Consider the following 18684-nt stretch of genomic DNA (forward strand, 5'->3'; position numbering starts at 1 on the left):
CATTTCCTGCTGCTGCAAGTCTTACAAGAAAATATACTGGCAAAAAATCCCCTCTGCTTAGAAATACAGGTTTCAGATGTGTTCTGTTTCACACTTGCCAGTTGTAACTGAGCAAAATGAAAGCGTAAAGCTGGAGAACTACCCAATCTAGGATATATGCATATTTAACAGCTCTCTGTGTTTGAGGCCATTTTAAAGTCTGTGAAGAATAAAAGCAGTTAAATAGACTGGTGAAAATCATCTACTTTTCACAGGGAAGCGTCTTCTGGGTGGGTTAGTTGAGACTCAGGTTTTGCATTTAGTACTCCCAGTTGGTGTTGCTCAGACACAGCCAACACTTCTATACTGGTAAAACGTGAGCTCTACAGAATGCATCTTAAACAAAGCTGTGCTCTTTTGGGTTTTAATTTGTAATGAGATTTTATTCCCTGAAACAAGTAGGTGCTGTTTTTCACAGTAAGTGGAAATAGAAATGTATTTTATAACTGACTAATGCCAAATTCAGTCTTTAATTCTGATCATGAGGACCGCTCATCACAAGCTGCTGGTCATCCAAATCCTATAAAACAGAAGGAAAGGAAAATCAGGCTTGAACCTTGTGTTACGAAAGTCACTTTTTTGGCAGGTTTGGTCATACAGATGGCAGACTTTGTACCTGACAGTTTTGCACCAAACAAGTGCTTTTAGTGGGTGCAAAAAGGTTTATTTTGATTTAGACTCTGCATGTACATGAGAGTCCTGCTAAATTAGGCCATTGAAGCTATGCAGATACTGTGGTTTTACTCAGTCTTTTCTTCTCTTGCTTCCCAGCCCCCTTCCCATTGCGTTTCAGATACTTTGGAGTGCTAGCATGGCACTCAGCTGCCCTTGCAGCAAGAAGGGAAGGCTTCTTGCTTCTTTTTAAGTTTCGATAGACACGTCACTACCATCCTGTGTACCATCTGAAGTCCAATTCTCTTTGCAGGTAGACTTGAGATGCAGCTGTAGAACACAGCCTCCTTTTTGCCATAAGTGAGGCTACCCGATTTGTAGCAGTGGTGAGACAGAAAAGCCAGGAAAGTTGTTTTCCCAAGTTAATTTTTCTGTGTTTTCCAACTAGACATTTCCCTTTCATAAAGTCATTTCCTCTTACCATTATTTTAGCTATGTCTCAATCTCAAATCAAAATGAACACTTACTGAGAAAAGGTCATAAGTAGGCTCTGGTGGAGTCGGTGCAGAAGAACTTTCATATGAGGGGTTGGTGATGTTTGAAGGCTGTGACTTGTCCAGTGGTGTTATGTCAGTGTCATCTTTTGACTACACAAAATCACACAAACCTGCTTAAAATCCATCCTTCTCCAGTGCATTAAGTGGGGCACTTAAGCTTTACTACTAACTGGTGCAATGCTGTGAATGAATTGGTTTTACCACTTAAATCAGTGTCTCTGGGGCATGAACTCTGTGCTGGGTTGTAGTATTATCTCGGATCACTTAATACGTGGATCTTTTTTCCTCTTTGTGATTGTTTTTAAGCCTCAGCAAAGACTGGGAGAGGAAGGGTTGCCCTGACATTGTGACATTGTGCCTGGGGTAAAAGGTACTTCAGGGCTTTCATTGCAACTGTATAAAAACGCAAGTGCTTCCTCTGGCTCCTGGCTTTTGTTTCTAGATGATCCACATTGCACGCAGAGGCTGACTAGAATAGGAACAGATGTCTGTGTACCTCTAGGTAGCCTTTCTTTTGGGTTGATTCTTGTGCATATTCTAACATTTGGGTCTTTATGGTCATCCCTCATCTCTGAGTAGCTTGGCTTTTGCTGGCTGGTTTTGCATCATCATGACTGTGTGAGGCTAGCAAAATTAGTTAAGAGAAAGCAAGGACGGGAGCGCATCAATACAAGGATTTGCACTTTTCAGTCCTGCAGTTGTTTAAACTTGCTTGCCTTTTGCATCTGGCCTTTTTCCTATCAAATGTTTCAATCTCCAGAGCAGCAAAATAATTAGCAATGCCATAGAGGAGGGGAAAGAGAAGAGGTATCCTTTTCAGTGGCTGTAATTCCCTGCTTCCCAAAGAGTGGGCTTTCTGGAAAGGCAAAGGCTTTTGTGCTCATGCTGTGTAGTTAAATCAGCTTTTGCCCAGTCCTTGGTGTTGGAAGTGTCTGTGAGAGCAGGAGCCCGTTGAGCACTCTGGAAGGGAGAGGTCTGAGGGAGCAGTAGGCAAATGTAAGCACATGCCTAGGATGAGCCTTCCCCACTTTCTCTGGGTCTTGGTCTGAACAGTTCAAGTGGGAAGTGATCGGGAATGTTTCTGGCTTAATAAAATGCAAAGAGAAACTGGAGGCTGAGTATGGGAGTTGTGGTTGGTCATGGGAAGTGCTTCCCCTTGCTTCGCATTCTGGTCTGCAACTTACCTTGAAGTGCTGGAAGCCTGTGTTTCTCTTCCTGAACCTAAGGTAAAAATACCCAATAAAAGCTACAATCCCAGTAACCACGCAGATGCCAAAGAATATCCCTGTGCCAGCTGCGGCGTGGAGAGGAGCCTGGAAGCAAGAGAGGGCAAGTGAGCTACGGTGGGCACTGGTCACCTTCCAGCATCCAAACATGTACAGTGTCCCTTGAGATATGCCCTAGTCCTTCACTGCTCTTGTGCTCAAGTTTCCTGGTACAGGTACACATAGATAAGTAAATGTAGTCTTTTGATAGTAGTTGCAAGCTAGATTTTTTTGGGGTGCTGGCCGTTTCCTCTACTACAGCTTCATCTTATTTGTGGTTTTGAAATTATGGAGCCTGCAGGCAAAAAATACCTGTTTTCAGAACACCTTGTTTTGGATAAGAGTGAACACAAAGCCAACAGTAAAAAGCTTTTCTTGTAAGCTGTTTGGAAAAACTGAAACGGAACTTTATGAAACCTCCATTGTAAAAATGAGCTCCATTGTAAAACGGAGTTTTTGTTTTATTTATATGGAATAAATATGGAAAGAACTTGTTCAGACAGAAACATTTTGAAAAAGTTTCACTGGTACCTTTTTCTGAACTTCTGATTTACTTTTGAAGTAATCTTTTAAGCCAAAACTGCATATATAGGAGGAAAAGTGGGAATATATGAATGTCAACAGTGAATTTTGGATGATCTAAGCCACAACCACCTCTCACCACCCCCCTAAAAAATATCACTACTTACTAGTGCTGGTGGAGCCTTTAAAGGCTCTGAAATGACATGGATTATCCCGTTGGAAGCTAGTATATCCCACTCAACGATAGCGCTCCTGTCCACATATCTGATCTCGCTCTGCCAGGAGAAAGAGCAGTGAGAGCTGAGCTTTTTTGACCCTCCTCCCTTTGCAGCTGAAATAAACCTTGAGACTATTTCCCCACTGCAGTTACTGGAAGGTGGTCCCATTTCGTAGCTTATCAGGAAGGGAGAGGAATGGGGTCAGTCATCGCTGCCCCAATACTTCTCTACACTCTGCTTTGAGCCGGTCTTGGGTCTCTCCAGCGTCTGTGTTTCAGGAGGGTGGGTTCATGGGCACCTGCACTATTGCAAACTGCTTTAAAACTGCATCCTAGCAATATGGTTTCTCCTCAGTGAGCAGAACCTGCTCTTGCCCCTGGCATGAGGTGGTACCCTCATGGTAGTACCCTGCTGCTGGAGCACATGGACACTCTGTGCCCAGGGACAAAGGGGCTCAGCAGTGGTGGCACTGCGGAGCGATGTGGGAGTCACCCCATGTCCTTCTGCCTCAGCCCTGCACTGCCCTGTCAGGGTGCCTGGCTCCAACCTGGTGTGCTGGGACTGGTGGGTGCTTGGCTGCCTGGAGCATGTGTGGAAAGGCACCATGACACCCCACTGAGCTTCACTGCAGCTGGGGGAACCAAAGGTTTGCTCAGGCCCTCCAGGGAAGAAGAAAAGCTACACATCTTCAACCAGCTTTGAAGGGCAGGAGCGAGATTTGTGTTAATGGGCTCAGATCCTCCCCTTGGCAGCTCCTGAAGAAAGGAGGATTTTCTTAAGAAGAATGCCTTCACCTCACATGTCAGATCAAAGTGATCCAGAAGAGCTTCTGGCATGCTAATGAATGATACAAGTAAGCCTTGTGCTGGTGCACCCATCTCTCATGAGGCTCTAGTTTATTAATGTGATAGATGGGCTTGCAGTATAGGGTGGTTTTAAAAATATAAATGGTAATTCTTGTGCCAAAGGGGCTTCTCCTGAAAGGGGAAGGAGGAACGGAGCAAAGGCAACAGATGAGCCATTTGTGCACCTCTTCCTGCAGCAGCTCTTTCCTTCTTGGTGGTGTGTGTGAAAATCCCTCCCACAGTTGGCATGTTGGGCACTCAACTTCCCTTGAGTCCAGCCCATTCTGTAGGGCACATTTTAACTGCAAGCTCACAGACACAGGGTTTCTTATTTTCATGTTCAGCTACACAAAGGCTCACAAGGGGTTACTATCCTTACTTCCTTTCTTAATAAAAAGTGGGAAGTTATGTGTGTTTTCAAAAAAGGCTTTCCCCTAAACCATCAAAGGATACTTTTTTTGAAGGTTATAAACTTTTGCATTTAAAACCCACTAAAATAGTAACGAACCCCACTGTTTTGTCTGCTTTTGTTCTGAGTGAGGCTGTGCTGGCATCTCCTGACCCTCCCAGAAAGTTACCAATAAAGGTTACAAATGCCCACACTTTTTGTTAATGATAAACTATTGCTATCCTCTTTCCTCCTATCATCAAACATAATCCTGCCAGGTTGAGAGGAGGGTTGAATCAGGCCCATATCTGCATCCTGCCTTTCCTGCGGGCCACCTGAACAGCTTCCTTCCATAAGGGAGGAAAAGGCATGAAGGTGGGAGGTTTATTAAAGAGGTACCTGTTCAGTGGTGGGGGCCTGATGTTTGTGGCTCCTGGTGTTTGTAATGAGGAGTTTTTCCCCTAGACGAGTTAGAAGAGTGGTTCCGTTGGCCAAGTCCTCATAAAACATGATGCTGGTGTTAGATAAATGATACTCAATGTCCCGCCCAGAAAGTGTCTGCAAATGAGAGCAATATACAAGGAACTTTAACTGATCTCATTAATCCTCTGGATTTATCTGCAGGCTAAGTGCCTGTGACCTTTTTCCCTCTTTGCTATTAATGCTGCAGCGAGTGCAATGTGGGGTAGAGGCTGTTGGGAAATTTGGGTGAAAACAGTGAGATCTTGTGTCTCTGCTGGCCCTGCAGCAGGCAGTACGTTGATTCTGGTAGGAGAAAGGACTTTACTCTTTTTGTATGATGATTTGAAGTGATCAGCCTCAGAGGTATTTCAAACAGCTCAAAGGTGCGAGCCAGGGCATAACCCATGTTAATTGTTTGAGACGATGTTTGATTGAAGAAAGGAAAAAGGAGATAAGCATAGAAAGGAAGCTTGGGACAGAAGCCTTTAAAGTATTTGTGGGAAATACCAAAGCTGTGCCGGCTTTCTTCAAGTAACTGGGCTTGATGTTAACAAGGCAGACAGACTGCATCTCAGGCAGTCCTTTGTAACTGGGTAAATAAAATCCCTGGTGGAAGAGTCTCTATAACAACTGAAACACTCAATAACCTTGCACTCCTAACCATGGAAGACAAATTATGAAGCACAGTTTACACTCTGTGGGGTTACACAGGAGTCATGTCATACTAAGATTTTATCCTTAAAAGCTTGAATTTCACCAGGATGCTGAAACATATAATGGCTGTTTAAACAGTGTTATTAAAATGAGATGGAAAAAAGAAACCCCCCTGACCTCATTTTCCCTTAGCCCATTATCATTTGGAGCAAAGAGAGTGGCGTGCACTGACAGGTCCGTGAGGTACTGCAGGAACTCTCTCCCCTTCCTAGAGGTATTGGAGTAAGCCATGATGTCCTAGGGAGAAACAAGATCCAGCTTTACTAAAGAGCAATTGTGTGCTCCTGTGCAGGAGCTGAAAAGATGAGACCATATAAATAAGAACAAAGATTTCTGTTACTAGCCAAGAAGCACCTCTGGAGTGACATTAAAAAAGAAGTTTGTATTCAAAACCCAGTTTTAACTACAGATTTGATGAGCACATCTTAAACTGACTTGCAGGATGTGGCCCTTCTTGTCTGTGAGGCTATTCATACATATCATGTCTTTCTGAGTAGTGGCATGAAAAGGACCCTTTAAACATTCTGCCTTTCTCCAGCAGCAGTTCAGTAAAGTTACAAAGCAGCACACTTCTTGTGATGCTTACAAATCCAGAAGCAGTTGGGCACAGCATCTCCTTTAAGCTAAAGCTGCAGAAGCATTTTATTTTGTAGAATCATATCACAGAATGGTTTGGGTTGGAAGGATCTTGAAGATCGTCCAGTTCCAACCCAGATTTGAAGCTAAATCTGCAGCAGCATTTTGTTTCCAAATGAGTTTTAGAAACATGAAACCTCTTTGGAGCACATAACTAAAAAAAATTAAGTTTTGATTTTGATGGTGCGTATTTAGACCACTCCACCTTGCTTTGCTAGTGTGGTGGTGTTACCTGTCTGTATTTGCTGTGCTAGTAAAGCAATCGTTGAGATACAACCTGGTGGCAGAGCTTACTTTGCTCTGCTCACGTGCCCGCTGTTGGCCGTACCGACAAGAAGTTTGTCAGCGTTGGGAAGGACATCAGCACTTGGAGCAGGTTCCCACTGCAGGAGAAGCCGTCCCCAATGTAGCCTGGCTTGCAGGTGCAGTTCACCTCTGGAAGGTACAAACATGGATAGCAAATGCCCTGTTTGAAAAGGCTTTAGGCTGCCCTAAAAAACAACTTGCGGGAAATAGATTATTATTCTTTTTAAAGTTAAAAAGAGGCAGAGTCTCTCACAGTGTTATATGGCAGCTTGTGGTTGACCAAAAGAACCACAATCTGGATTGCTGCTCCTTTTTGCGCAGAGGGATGCAGCAAAGGACCCTCTTACCTTTCTCCCTGTAGCAGAAGACATCCCAGGTTTCACTCAGGTTGACTCTTGTGCCATAATCCACGATGCCGACGTACCCAGAGCCACAGTTTGGGGAGGAGAAGGCAGTCGGATAGCCCACTCTCTGTCCCTCTAGCCAGCCGGCAGAGCACAAGTGGTACCTTGCCTGCAGTGGCACAGCCATAGGGAAAAAGCACAGGGGAGAAGCTGGGTGGTGGGACTGGGGCTCTGTGGGAGAAATGAGCCATCTCGCTGGGGTGTTCAGGCAGAACCTGACCTGCCAGCACTCTTCTGATGGGGTTTTGTCCATCCATGTGTCCTGCGTCCTACTCTGTGCTGAGCTCTGTGCCAAGGGGCTGCAGAGACACGGTCCCCTCTGAAAGTCAGTGGCTCCTTGTAAGGACCCAAGGAGCCTTCCCTGGGAAAGCTTCCCTGAGGCCCAAAGTCAGGCAGGATCAGAGGTGGGTGTAAAAGCCAAAGGGAATGTGCAATGCTATTGTGTCCCAGCTCACGTTTTGTTAGCGTTGGAAGGACCGACAAACTAGCTTAACACAAAGTAAGTCCTCAGGAGCACTGGAGCTAGCCTTGCTGCCCACAAGGGAAATATTAAGACTATGGGGCAGAAGGGACATGTAGCTTTGGCTGCAATCTGCATTTTCTTGGGCAGCAGAAGGAACTTTATGTGCTGACTATGGTCCAGCCTCACATTTTGCTAAAGATGCCTCTAAACAGTATCTTTCTTTTTTTTTGCAGATGGGAAGGAGCCAGAAAGGCACAGTCAATGTGACCCACTCTTCTAAAACACGTTTTACAAACCCAAGTGGTGATGCTCATCCCACTGGCATCAGCCATGTGTTGTCTATAATACACATAAGGAAAAGTATATATGGGAATGGTTCGGCTATCTTAATAACATTTGGGGAAAAGATTCCTGGAGCTTTACATACAGAAAATAAATGAATCTAAGCATAATTCTGAAGCGTATATTTCTCTAAGAAGTGCTAATAATTAAAAACCCCTATGAAAATGCTCTGTAAGTGTGACCCTACCATCTCACCCCAGTATCATCGGAGATAAGAATTTGGCAACTGGTTGCATTGCTGTATGAGGAGGCATAAAACCAATAAACAGTCCAAAAACTGGTCCCAGTCTAACATACCTTGGAGCACGGGGGAAGGAAAGGAAGGAAAATGAAGCTTAGTAGCACAGAGCAGCCCACTTGCTCCTCCCTCCCCATTTACTGCTGCAGGGATCTCCTCCCACAGTGAGGTTACCTCACCTTCTGTGCATACAGCAGCTGGTTATACGTAGCAATGGTGGCTGACTCATTGGCACAGGCCTCCTTTGCCTTCTGGTAAGTCATTTTGTACTGCCCTTGTGGGGACCGTAAGTGGAAAATCCCAACCGTGGTATCTGCAAAGAGAGAGATCCAGCTCTTCCTGAAGGGGTTTCCATGGCTAGATGCAGAGTCAACTGTACCATACAAATACCTGTGTATCTTGTGAAAAGTAGTTAGGACAGATTGAACCCTTATGGGGAACATTCTTGCCTGGAATGCCCTCATCTATTGCTTCATAAATCTGGTATCTCAAAGTATGTAAGCACATGTTCCAACTTTAATCTTCTCATTGTTTCGAGGGGACATAGATAGAGGACTGTGTGGGCTTACAGCCACAAAGGTCCCAGCCACTGGCTCCAGTGCTATAGCACAGGGATGAGGATGTCCCTGTCCTATGGTGTGCTACCCTCACCTTGGAAGTGCAGGTCGGCACAGTCAGCGTCAGGGTGGCACTGCCCATTGTCTTGCAAGCAGCGGTTGAGTGGAAGCTGCATCACCGAGCAGTTCAGCCCATCACCGATGTAGTTGTTTTTACACTTGCACTTGCGTTTGTCCTGGTCACAGAAAGAATAAGAAAGGCCAAGCCAACTATTTAGCTGACATGAAAGTGGTATTTCAAGCAACATTCTGGACTGCTGGGAAGACTTCACTCGCTACAGCCAGGAATGGACAAACAGGAAAGCTGCTACAAACAACTGTGATTCAACAGACCACAAACTCAGACACTGGCATTTATTCTGCTAAGCAAAACATTTACGCATGTGCTTGGGTGCTTTGCTGAACCAAAGCATAAGTCCATCCACAAAGCTAATAACATACATAGGAGAATTATATGACTTGCAAGTAACAAAATGCATGCAAACCTATCAAAATGATATTTAAAGGACTGGGCATGGGAGCATGAAACGTTTTCAGCAGCCCACTGATAGAAACTGAGAACTATAAACCAAGCATGAGTTGGTGACAATCAGGGACTGTGATTGTTGGTTAGCATCAGGTTAGCAGCAAGGTTTTTCTAGACAGCTCCTGGAAGACAAATCAGGCAAGCCATCAAAGTGGAATGGACAGGTGATCCTGAAAGCACCAGGATAAATGCTGGATCAAGTGACTGGCACAATTTTTCCTCAACAACATTGACCATGTGGGCCAAGGAATTTGTATCATGTGGCTGCAGAACACTTTAAGCTGAGTCCAGCCAACCAACAAGTGACACTGTTCTCCCAGCTGTCCCTAGGTTTACCAAAATACATTCAGCCTCAATCCAACAAACTCCTACTGCAAATAGTGATATCCAGCCAGGGATTGCTAGGAAGGAGACAGAAGAATTACACATGCAAAATGTCCCATCTGCTGTAGTACTCCTTTTGCTAGAGCAAAGATGTCAAACTGCTTCTCACTCAGCTGAAAGGATACCAAACTGATGTGGAAAGTAAGCTGGGGCTATGTAAAGGTTGTTTTGGAAAACAGGGACTTTGAGAGGTATTTAGTGGGATCCAGCCAGAGAAAAGACTTCTGTTGGCACCTGGCAGAAATGCCTCAGATTTTCTTGCTGGTGACTGACAGAGGAGCATAAGGAGAGGGAGCGTAAGCCGAGAGAGCATGTTACAGATCAGAGATATGAACTGGATGTGTTTGCCTGTGTGTGTGTGTTGCAGTTTTTCAGTGACTGGAAATTACTCCTGGGGTTTGGCCACGTGTACTCCAGACTAGCATGGTGCAATGGATAATTATGAACCAAAATCAGCAAGTAGTGGGAGGAGCTGACAGAAGGGAGATTTAGATTGGATATTAGGAAGAAATTCTTCGCCATGAGGGTGGTGAGACACGGGCACAGGTTGCCCAGAGAAGCTGTGGCTGCCCCATCCCTGGCAGTGTTCAAGTCCAGGCTGGACAGGGCTTTGAGCAACCTGGTCTAGTGGAAGGTGTCCCTGGCCATGGCAGGGGGTTGGAGCTGGATGAGCTTTAAGGTCCCTTCCAACCCAAAACATTCTATGATTCTGTGAAATCATTCAACTTACAGGTCCTATGACAGTGCAAATGGCATGCTCATGGCAGCCTCCGTTGAACCCGTCGGCGCAAGGATTTATTGGAAGGCATGCAAAGCCATCTCCCTTGTATCCTTTCTGGCAGCTACAGAAGACTTTCACCCCGCTTTGTGTGCATTCAGCCATTTTGTGGCACCCACCGTTGTTTTGTTTGCAGAGGTCTGCAGCTGCACAGGGAAAAGAAAATGGGTGAATAAAGTCTTCTTTTAAACAGGATGAAGGACCAACCACCTCCATTGTTTTTTTAAACCACTCTACAAATACTAGAACACTTGTTTGGGAAAAACCCTAACTGTTTCAGTTTCCTGAGGCTGCCCTTTAGGGCTCTGAAGCCCTTGTTAGGATGTTCGTGATTTAAAAGACATAGCACCATCCCACAGATTTCTCGCAGGGATGACTTTGGAGGATGCAAATTGCCTGGCTGAGAAAGAATGACAGTTTCTGCAGCAAGGAACTGTGGAACTGCCTTGTCTAAGACCATCAAAGAAAACTGTGTAAGGGAAACCCTGCCTATAAACCTGCAGTCTCCAAAACCTGATTGAACTTCTTGCTCATACTCCTGCTGGAGAAGTCAGCTGCATGGTTTAGAACAACTTGATCTGTATCTATCCTAAATTTGTTTCATGTGCTGCACTGTGGAAATTTGTAGGTTTGATAGCCAACATTTCCTACTGGACAGTAACTGCATGCATGTGTATGTGCAAGTGGGGACAACCTGCTTTCTTATAGCAGGCTGAGGATGGGAGAGGGCACTCACCTTCACATGTGATCCCATCCCCATTGTAAAAGGGCTTGCACTGGCATGTGTTGTTCTCCCTGCAGACAGCGTTGACAGAGCAGCTTGGGGAACACACTGGTGGCAGAGCTGTGGGGAAGGCAGAAGAGCTGGGATGAAACCGCTGTCTGTATTGCAATGCCCTTGTCCCGTTCATAAAGAAAAGCTCTCATACCAGTCTTGCTAACTGGAGAACCTGTGATAGTACTTTTCTGACTGCTTAGCTCTCGGGTGATACCTTCCTGCATGTAGCCCAAGCCCCTCCACAGGGGAGGTAGGCACTCATATTCCCATTTCACAAAGAAGGAGACAGAGGGGTAAAGGGACTTGTTCCCAGTCCAGAGCAGAGTCCTTAGCGTCCTCTGAGGGGTTTTGATGTTGTTAACCCTTTCTCCCTCTTTACACAAACCCTCCATTGCATTGCAAGTGCTTTCAACCCGTGGCTCCATGAGACAGAGTCCAGTGAGAGAAGGCAGAGACCTAGCTTGGTTTCACACAGCCGGCCAGTCCATCCTGTTTCACAGAAACATCGGCCCGTTCCTGAATATCCTTCATCACACTGCCCATTGTTCTTGCATTCGCAGGCTGCAAAAGGAATGCAGAGGGGTCACTTACAGAGCTGCCGTTGGGAAAGGGGAAAAGCTTTCTCTAGATAAACGTCACTGAGGCTGTCAGTTTGGGTGTAGTGTTATCCAGCAGTAATTTAGACAAGTCTAACCTCATGGTTTTTCAGCGTAAGGCCAGTCAGACAGAGAACCAGACTGGCCAGAGCAGCTGGGCAGTCTCCATCCTTGGAGGTCTGCAAGCCCCAACAGGATAAATCCTGAACAACCTAGTCTGAGCTCAGGAATGACCCTGTTTTGAGCAGGGAGTTGGACTAGAGACCTCCTGGAGCCTCTTACAATGTAAATTATCCTGTAATCCTATAATTTTATAGCTGGCATTAACTCAGCGTGCCTCTGAAAATGAAACCGAGTATTGATCTGCATTGTGGTAGAGCAGCAAACTTCACAAAGGACTGTGGCAGGGAGGAGTTAATGGTTAAGATGAAGACTCAGCTTGATCCTGTCCTAAGGGGCAGCAGTTACTAGTGGTGGGGAAGCCAGAGGGAAGTAAGGTAAGTGAAGGGTGGGCTTTTGTTTGCTGTGTGGGAGAAGGTTTACCTGAGGAAAGAAGCCAAACATGAGGTTAGTGTCCTTTGCTCTAAAACATGGTTAAATTACCTTTTAAGTTTCTTTGGGGGGGGGAGTGTGTGTGGGTGTGTGGGGTGTTGCCCTGCAAACTGAGGCATGAGGGGCTGATTCAATCTATAGCTGATGTTTTTTTTCTCCTACTTTTCCAGCCCTGCAATAATATATATGCTGAGTCCTTCTTAAAGAGTTATTGGTGGCTCTCTGTTTTATAACGTAATGAAGTAGTATCCTTTCTTGCCTTATCTCTCTTAATGAAATATTGTCATTTAAAGAAGAAAATGATGTGGGATGGGTGGAACTGATTCTGTGAAAACCTATCCTGCTGGAAAGAAGTTTCACTCACTGTTTTTATCTCATTTAACCTGGTTAGCTGATTTTTGGCTGACACAAATATGCATCAAAAAGAAGGGGCTAATAGAAGTTTTTTCTGTTAGATCCCACAATCTGTGTTTCAGAATAACAGCTTGCACAGTTTGTGCTATAAAATGGATAAAGTGTAGGTAAGCATAATCCCAAGCATTAGCGTCCAAGCATATTGTCTTGCCTATACCCCAAGGATACCTAGCCTATAACACCCCAACATGTGTTCCTCATGAGCACTGCAAGCGTAAGTAGGAAGGATGGAAGAGTTAATGTTGTAGCTTCTATCTGAAGGCTTTATGTCAGAGAAAACATTTTAGTTTGAAGGGTGATACTGATCCTAGTTTAGTACTAGATTCAGTAAGTAGCTTCCACCTGGTTTACACTTAAAACCACAGCAAAGTGGATTATTTGAGCAGTTTCTTGGCTGCCGTCCCTCTTCACAAAATGCCTTCATCTTGGTGCCCTTTTTGTTCTCTTCTGCAAAAGCAGTGCATGGCCTTGGCCTTCTGTAATCTTTGAGCAACCACACAGCTGAAAGGCTTTCTTAACCTTTTTGGGGAATGAGAGAGAAGACTGTGCTGCAGTTGAAAACACATGTTGACAGAGGCTATTCCTCTATTCCTTGTTACTTACAGTCCTGTTATGTGTGCCATGTAAGCATAAGAGGAGTCCCTCAGAGACAGCCGTGTAAGCCTCTGCCCCCCTTGCCCTCTCCTCCTCTTTTCTGAGACCTCTATGTGAGGCCGCACCAAGGAAGTACGTTGGTGTTGACAGTGGGAAAAGTTTCTCAGTTTGCTTAAAAACTTCTTGCTGACAAAACAGTTCAGGGATAGGTACTCGTATGGAAAGGAAACTTAAACTTACGCCTGCAGCTGAAGCCGTATCTGCCCGGCAAACACAGCTCACACGAAGTCCCGTTGAAGCCGCTCTTGCAGTGGCACTCTCCTGTCCCGCTGTACCCATCATCACAGGAGCCATGATTATTGCATGGTGTCTCTGAGCCCCCAGGACAAGCTGAAAGGTTTAAAATGGGGAGAAAAAAAAGTGGCTCTTTAGCTCAAATGCATGTTCATTCATTGTCACTGTTCATTATTTATTGCTCTGTAGAAATCCTTAAATAGGGAAATGCCCGTAAACACATCTCTGCTGGGGTATGTAAAAACATCTGTGACATTTGTGCCTGTAAGTCTCATGCTCCAAATGCCTTTTACAGCTCTTGTCAGAAAGTTGTTTTGGATCCTTCCAGCCCTGTGGGTGCTGTTACCTGGCTGCTTGCTCGTTCAGACCCATCAGTGAATGGCACTGCCCTGCCCAAACTCCGCCTTGCTTGTGCATCTCCATGTGCCTGCCTGCTGCTGGTGAGAGCCCAAAGGGCAGCCTAGGCTGAATTGGCCAGAATTGCATGGGACCTGCATGTATCTGCTTGTGAAATCTGGACAGAGTGAGTCAGCAGAGCTGCTGGATCTGTCTGTCATCAGACATCCCAAGCCTGTGTGCCCTGATGAGAACCTCAGCACTGTTACCCCGTGGGGCTAGCAGGTGAAGAAGCACACAGTGTGTTAGTGTCTGCTAACAAACTGCTGGAGATAAAGCCTCCTAAATGGTCTCACACTGCTCAAAGCTACAATTTCTGTGCTTACTTCAGTGGTGTGTGCCCTTGTACATGGCTGAGTTATCGTGAGTTATGTCTGGTGTGTCCTGTTACCACTGCTGTAAACCTGATGTCTGTCTGTACTGAAATGACTTCCAGCTGGTGACCCATTAAGACTTCCCAGCTTGGTTACACAGGGCAGTCTTTATTTTCTATAGTGTTCATTTAGATTGCTATTAACATGGAGTTTAAAACTTGTAAATGTGAAAAAGAGATTATCTGGAATGGAAAAGCCATAATACTTCCTGTGTACTTCAGCTCCTGCAGCTGAGCTTCCCAACCCCATGGCTGGTCATTCTTCATGCCCCTACCCCAGTTCTCACCTTTTCTACATGGCCATGCCCAAGAAGCCATGGGCTGGTGGTGGGGAGGGGGGTCCTACCTTGGCAGTCTGGCCCGAAGTAGCCCTTGCAGCATTTAGCTGTGTGGATGACCATGGAGCAGTTCCTACGGCAGCCATCCCTCCGCAGGCCATAGGACTCATACGTGCACCAGTGGATCCCTTCCTGGGCATCATATGTGCCAGTGCAGAGAGGGGGGAGAAACACAGGAATGTAAGTGCTGTGTGGAGGTTTGGGTTTTTTTCCCCCTCTTTAAATCATAGTTTCTGATGTACATTGAATAAAAATGTGCTGTGTGATGAGTGCAGGTTGGAAGCCACTGCCTTATCTTTGATTCCCAACTTGCTAAACACCATTAATGAGGATGGAGGGGCTGCTCCAAAGTTAACCAAAGCACTTGCTACAGTAGATGCCATGTGAGACCAACAAGCATCTCCCAACACAACACTTGGGTGTTTGCCTGGGGACAGTTTTGTCCCTGAGGCTTTATGGCATGACTTAACAGTGTGGTTTGGCTGTTGAGGGGTATCTTTATGTTTTCAAAGCAACTTATTCTAGTTTGCTTGCGTGAAGTACAGAGAAGAGCAGGTTGGACTGCTTAAAAGCAAGATTTTGATGTATTACCTTTGGTTTTGTCCCAGGAGGGCATTTAGAATTACTGAAACAGCTAACACAATGCCCCTGTTGTACAAAATAGAAAAGAAGAAAAAAAAGTGTATTAAAATAGTGGTAACAAAAAGCTACTTGGCACTGACAAGGTTTTGTTTAGGAAAGCAGCAAATATGAGCAGAGTGTAGGCTGATAACACTTGAAACAGATTATGAGAAACTCTGGAGAAGGAAGACAGGAGAATGACAACAAAATAGGTGCAAATATTTAGTGCCATGAAATGCAAGAAAATAGATCTGGTACCAGAATGTAAGTTCTGGAAGAAGAAACTTTGCTCTGGATTTAAACAAGCAGGGAAGAGATGGTGAAGGTTCTTCAAACAAATATTGATGTGGGCTACATCACTTCTGGATGTCTAATTTGGAGTAGAGGTGAATGATTACTTCTAACAAAGTGCTGACCTGATCTGGAAATGATGTCTGATTTCATTTGACATAATCATGACAAAAAGGTGACTTGAACAGGTGGGATACACACAAGTGCTGGTTTTATAACTGAGATACAAATTCTAATGTGTTTTTAAGACTGACTAGATGAAAGTTGTTTTACTTCTAGGTATTTTTTTTTCATGTATTTGAGTAAAACTGAAGTATATTTGGTCTTGTAACCATTTCAAAATGGGTTTCAGAACTTCTTGTTTGTGGGACCCATCAAACTTCCCAGAGAAAACTTCCTCTGTGCTAACAGTGCAAATTCAGGTGTGTTTAAGAATATTTTTGTGAAAGCAAGAAATGTGAGAGACTGACAGCCTGTCTAACGGAGTAGGCAGTTCTCTATCTTGGGTCCTTAATTACCTGTGCGGCTGGGACAGCAATGATGTTCCTTTGGAACTGGAAACTTTATAAATGCAATCTGTATGACCAGATTAATAGTGTGAATTTGCACTAACTTAAAAGCATGTGAGGAAGATGTGTTCTTGTTCAAATTTATGCTTGCATTTGTAAGGAACTGCTCTCATTGAAAATGAGGCAGAGCTTGCTATGCTTGTCTGAACTGAAACCACTTGTCCTGTGTGTTCCTTAGTGTGGATGCAGGATTTCTGTTGTGTATCTTTCAGGTGTTGTGCTGCACTTCTCAATCTCAGCTCTAACCAATGTGTCAGATGAAGCCAGAGTGATGCTGTAGGTCTTAACTGCAGCAGTGCTAGAGCTGCTGCACATGTGGTCCCAGTCTCTGTGAGACTGAGACCAGGCTTTGGCCCTTGAGCTGTGTCTTTGCCAGGATGGGGGACCAAAAAGGGGACTGACCATGAAATCCACGGTGAAGAAGCTGTCGCAGCGGCCCCCCAGACTGGGGTCTGTCAGCAGGCAGTCAATGCCGTAGGCGATGCCCCCGTCAAACTCCAGCTGCCGCTGCACTATCTTGCACTGTCTGTCGTTCAGGAAAAGGGCGCCCTGCGAGGTGGGATGGGGAGAGGGAAATGACAGGTTGTGAGCCAGTGCTTGGGGCTGGGCTGAACCCAGGACCTGAATGGGAATTGGGGATAATCTTCGCCCCATAGGAATGTTCTTGGTGGAAGATGTTACTCTGTAGGTAACACTGATAGCTGTAGGGGCTCAAAACCAATTTGGGGACTGCTCTTCCTATAACTGAGTGCTATAACCTCATAGATGGGCATTTTTCTTTCCTGAAGAGACCAGACTATGCCTGCCCTATGTCCACAGGTTTACCTTAAGCACATTTAGACTTAGTCATGTGATTAAGGCTTGATGTCATTCAGGCTGGATATGAGGAAAAAAATATTTACAGTGAGGGTAGAAAACTACTGCCCAGAGAGGTGGTGGATGTGCCATTCTTGATGACATTCAAGGCCAGGCTCGATGTGTTCTGGACAACTTGACCTAGTTGAAGATGTCCGTGCTCATTGCAAGGGGTTTGGACTAAATGACTTCTGAAGGTCTTTTCCAATCCAAATTGTTCTATGATTCTATGTTTTCAGATGCAGATGCTTGCCAGGTATGATCTAATAAATTTGCAAAGAAAAAACGTGCAGTTGCTCTGGTTTAACAGGCTGTGTGCATACCAGCAGTCTTGGGTTGTAAGTGATTACAAATCAGAATCTGCATGCAAATGTTGTGTTTATGGGGCTTCTGTCAAAGTCAGATTCATCTTCATGGTTTTCCGTTATGTATTTCTTTGTGGGAGAAGTGAAAACATGCTGGTATCTCAGTTCTGTGGTAACTGAGAGCTGTTTTGAACTAATAGCATCTTACAGAAGAGAAAACAACAGCTCCTGGGAGTCCTGCAAACTATCTAGTTTGGTGTATCTATTGGGGTGACTGCCCCAAAGTGGCTGTTGACATGGACTGGCAAAGACCAGTTGAGTTTTGAAGCCACTGACCCTTTCTGTGGGTTATGCACAGGCATAGTAGGGTCTGCATGGGTGAATCCTTCAGCAGGGGCAAAGGATAAGTGTACCGGCAGAGTGAGCACTTACAATCTCCCTGTTATCTCCACAGCTAAAGCTGAGATTGGAGCCCTGCAGGGTCTTCAGTGAGGTGGAGCGGGGGAGCTGGTAGGCCAGCACCTGAGAAGGAAACAGGGGAGATGCATGTGCCTGGGCTTGTATGTCTTGGCCTTAGCAATGTTCCTAAGATGCAAGGTCTTACTGCAGCATCACGGACAATGTGGAACTTGAGGTATTGCACCAGTTTGTCAGTGTTGGACTTCTTGAAGAGGAAGTCCTGCTGCTCCTGTGGCAGCCCACGGATAGCTGTGTCTGTGGGCCAGAATAGCGTGACAGGTCTGTGGATAGGGTCGTTGATCAGTCCAAGCAGGTTGTTTTTCTGCAACACACCAAAAACAGGGGTGGAGGATTAATGCTGCATGTAGAATGACATTGACCCTATCTGGTGAATGTCTGGTATAACTGGTATACAGTGACTTGTGGGCTGTCTGGTCACCAGCCTGCAAACACCATGACTTCAAAATCCAGATGCCTGAGTTGAGCTGCCCAAGTTGAGTTACATGACTGAATTCTCAGAAGTGCTTCATCTCCCAGGGCTGCCCACTGAAAACCAGGCTGACAGCCCAACTTTGGGTTCAAAAAGTCATACTTGGGTCACACCTTGGTCATGAAGTCTTGACATACGGTAGGACAGGACTGAGTGGTGTAGGGAGAAGTGGCTGTGGTTCTACTTTGTAACTCCTCACCTTTGTGGGAGAGGGACGATGTGGTGACCACGGTTGTTGTGTATTGTGTTGCGAGCCCTTTGGCTCACTCAACGCTATCCTGCCAGTGGTGCCATGTGCCATGTCTCTGCTTCTGTCTTTAAAGAAAGTGTTTCAAACCTTTACTCAATAGCTTCTGTCTCTGTGTCCTTACCTCTAACAAACTGCTGAACAGGGTGTATCCGTGTTTGGCTGCAACCATTTTAAGGCTTTCCTACAAAGAAGA

The 18684-nt window shown here is 45.3% G+C and overlaps 1 protein-coding gene across 2 annotated transcripts in view; it reads right to left on the reverse strand.

Moving 5' to 3' along the window:
- Positions 1-376: 376 nt before the first annotated feature.
- The window catches only part of STAB2 (stabilin 2), an 82326-nt gene continuing 64018 nt past the window's right edge, over positions 377-18684 (reverse strand). The window contains exons 50-69 of one of the 2 annotated variants that reach the window (XM_057420489.1): positions 18613-18672; positions 17897-18073; positions 17725-17814; positions 16535-16681; positions 15243-15299; positions 14660-14783; positions 13491-13640; positions 11551-11655; positions 11053-11160; positions 10269-10462; positions 8663-8804; positions 8191-8324; positions 6912-7077; positions 6587-6693; positions 5740-5859; positions 4846-5004; positions 3163-3270; positions 2393-2521; positions 1179-1298; positions 377-559 (exon numbers count right to left, since the gene is read on the reverse strand). In XM_057420489.1, the coding sequence (XP_057276472.1) occupies positions 509-559; positions 1179-1298; positions 2393-2521; positions 3163-3270; positions 4846-5004; positions 5740-5859; positions 6587-6693; positions 6912-7077; positions 8191-8324; positions 8663-8804; positions 10269-10462; positions 11053-11160; positions 11551-11655; positions 13491-13640; positions 14660-14783; positions 15243-15299; positions 16535-16681; positions 17725-17814; positions 17897-18073; positions 18613-18672 (2448 nt within the window). In that variant the 3' untranslated portion in view covers positions 377-508. The remainder of the gene's footprint in view (positions 560-1178; positions 1299-2392; positions 2522-3162; positions 3271-4845; positions 5005-5739; positions 5860-6586; positions 6694-6911; positions 7078-8190; positions 8325-8662; positions 8805-10268; positions 10463-11052; positions 11161-11550; positions 11656-13490; positions 13641-14659; positions 14784-15242; positions 15300-16534; positions 16682-17724; positions 17815-17896; positions 18074-18612; positions 18673-18684) is intronic. The other variant, XM_057420490.1, reaches the window with a different exon arrangement.

This window comes from Pezoporus wallicus, unplaced genomic scaffold (genome assembly GCF_028554395.1).
Source record: "Pezoporus wallicus isolate ANWC-B61680 ecotype Strahan unplaced genomic scaffold, APGP_CSIRO_Pwel_v1 contig_2871, whole genome shotgun sequence".
NCBI lineage: Eukaryota > Metazoa > Chordata > Aves > Psittaciformes > Psittacidae > Pezoporus > Pezoporus wallicus.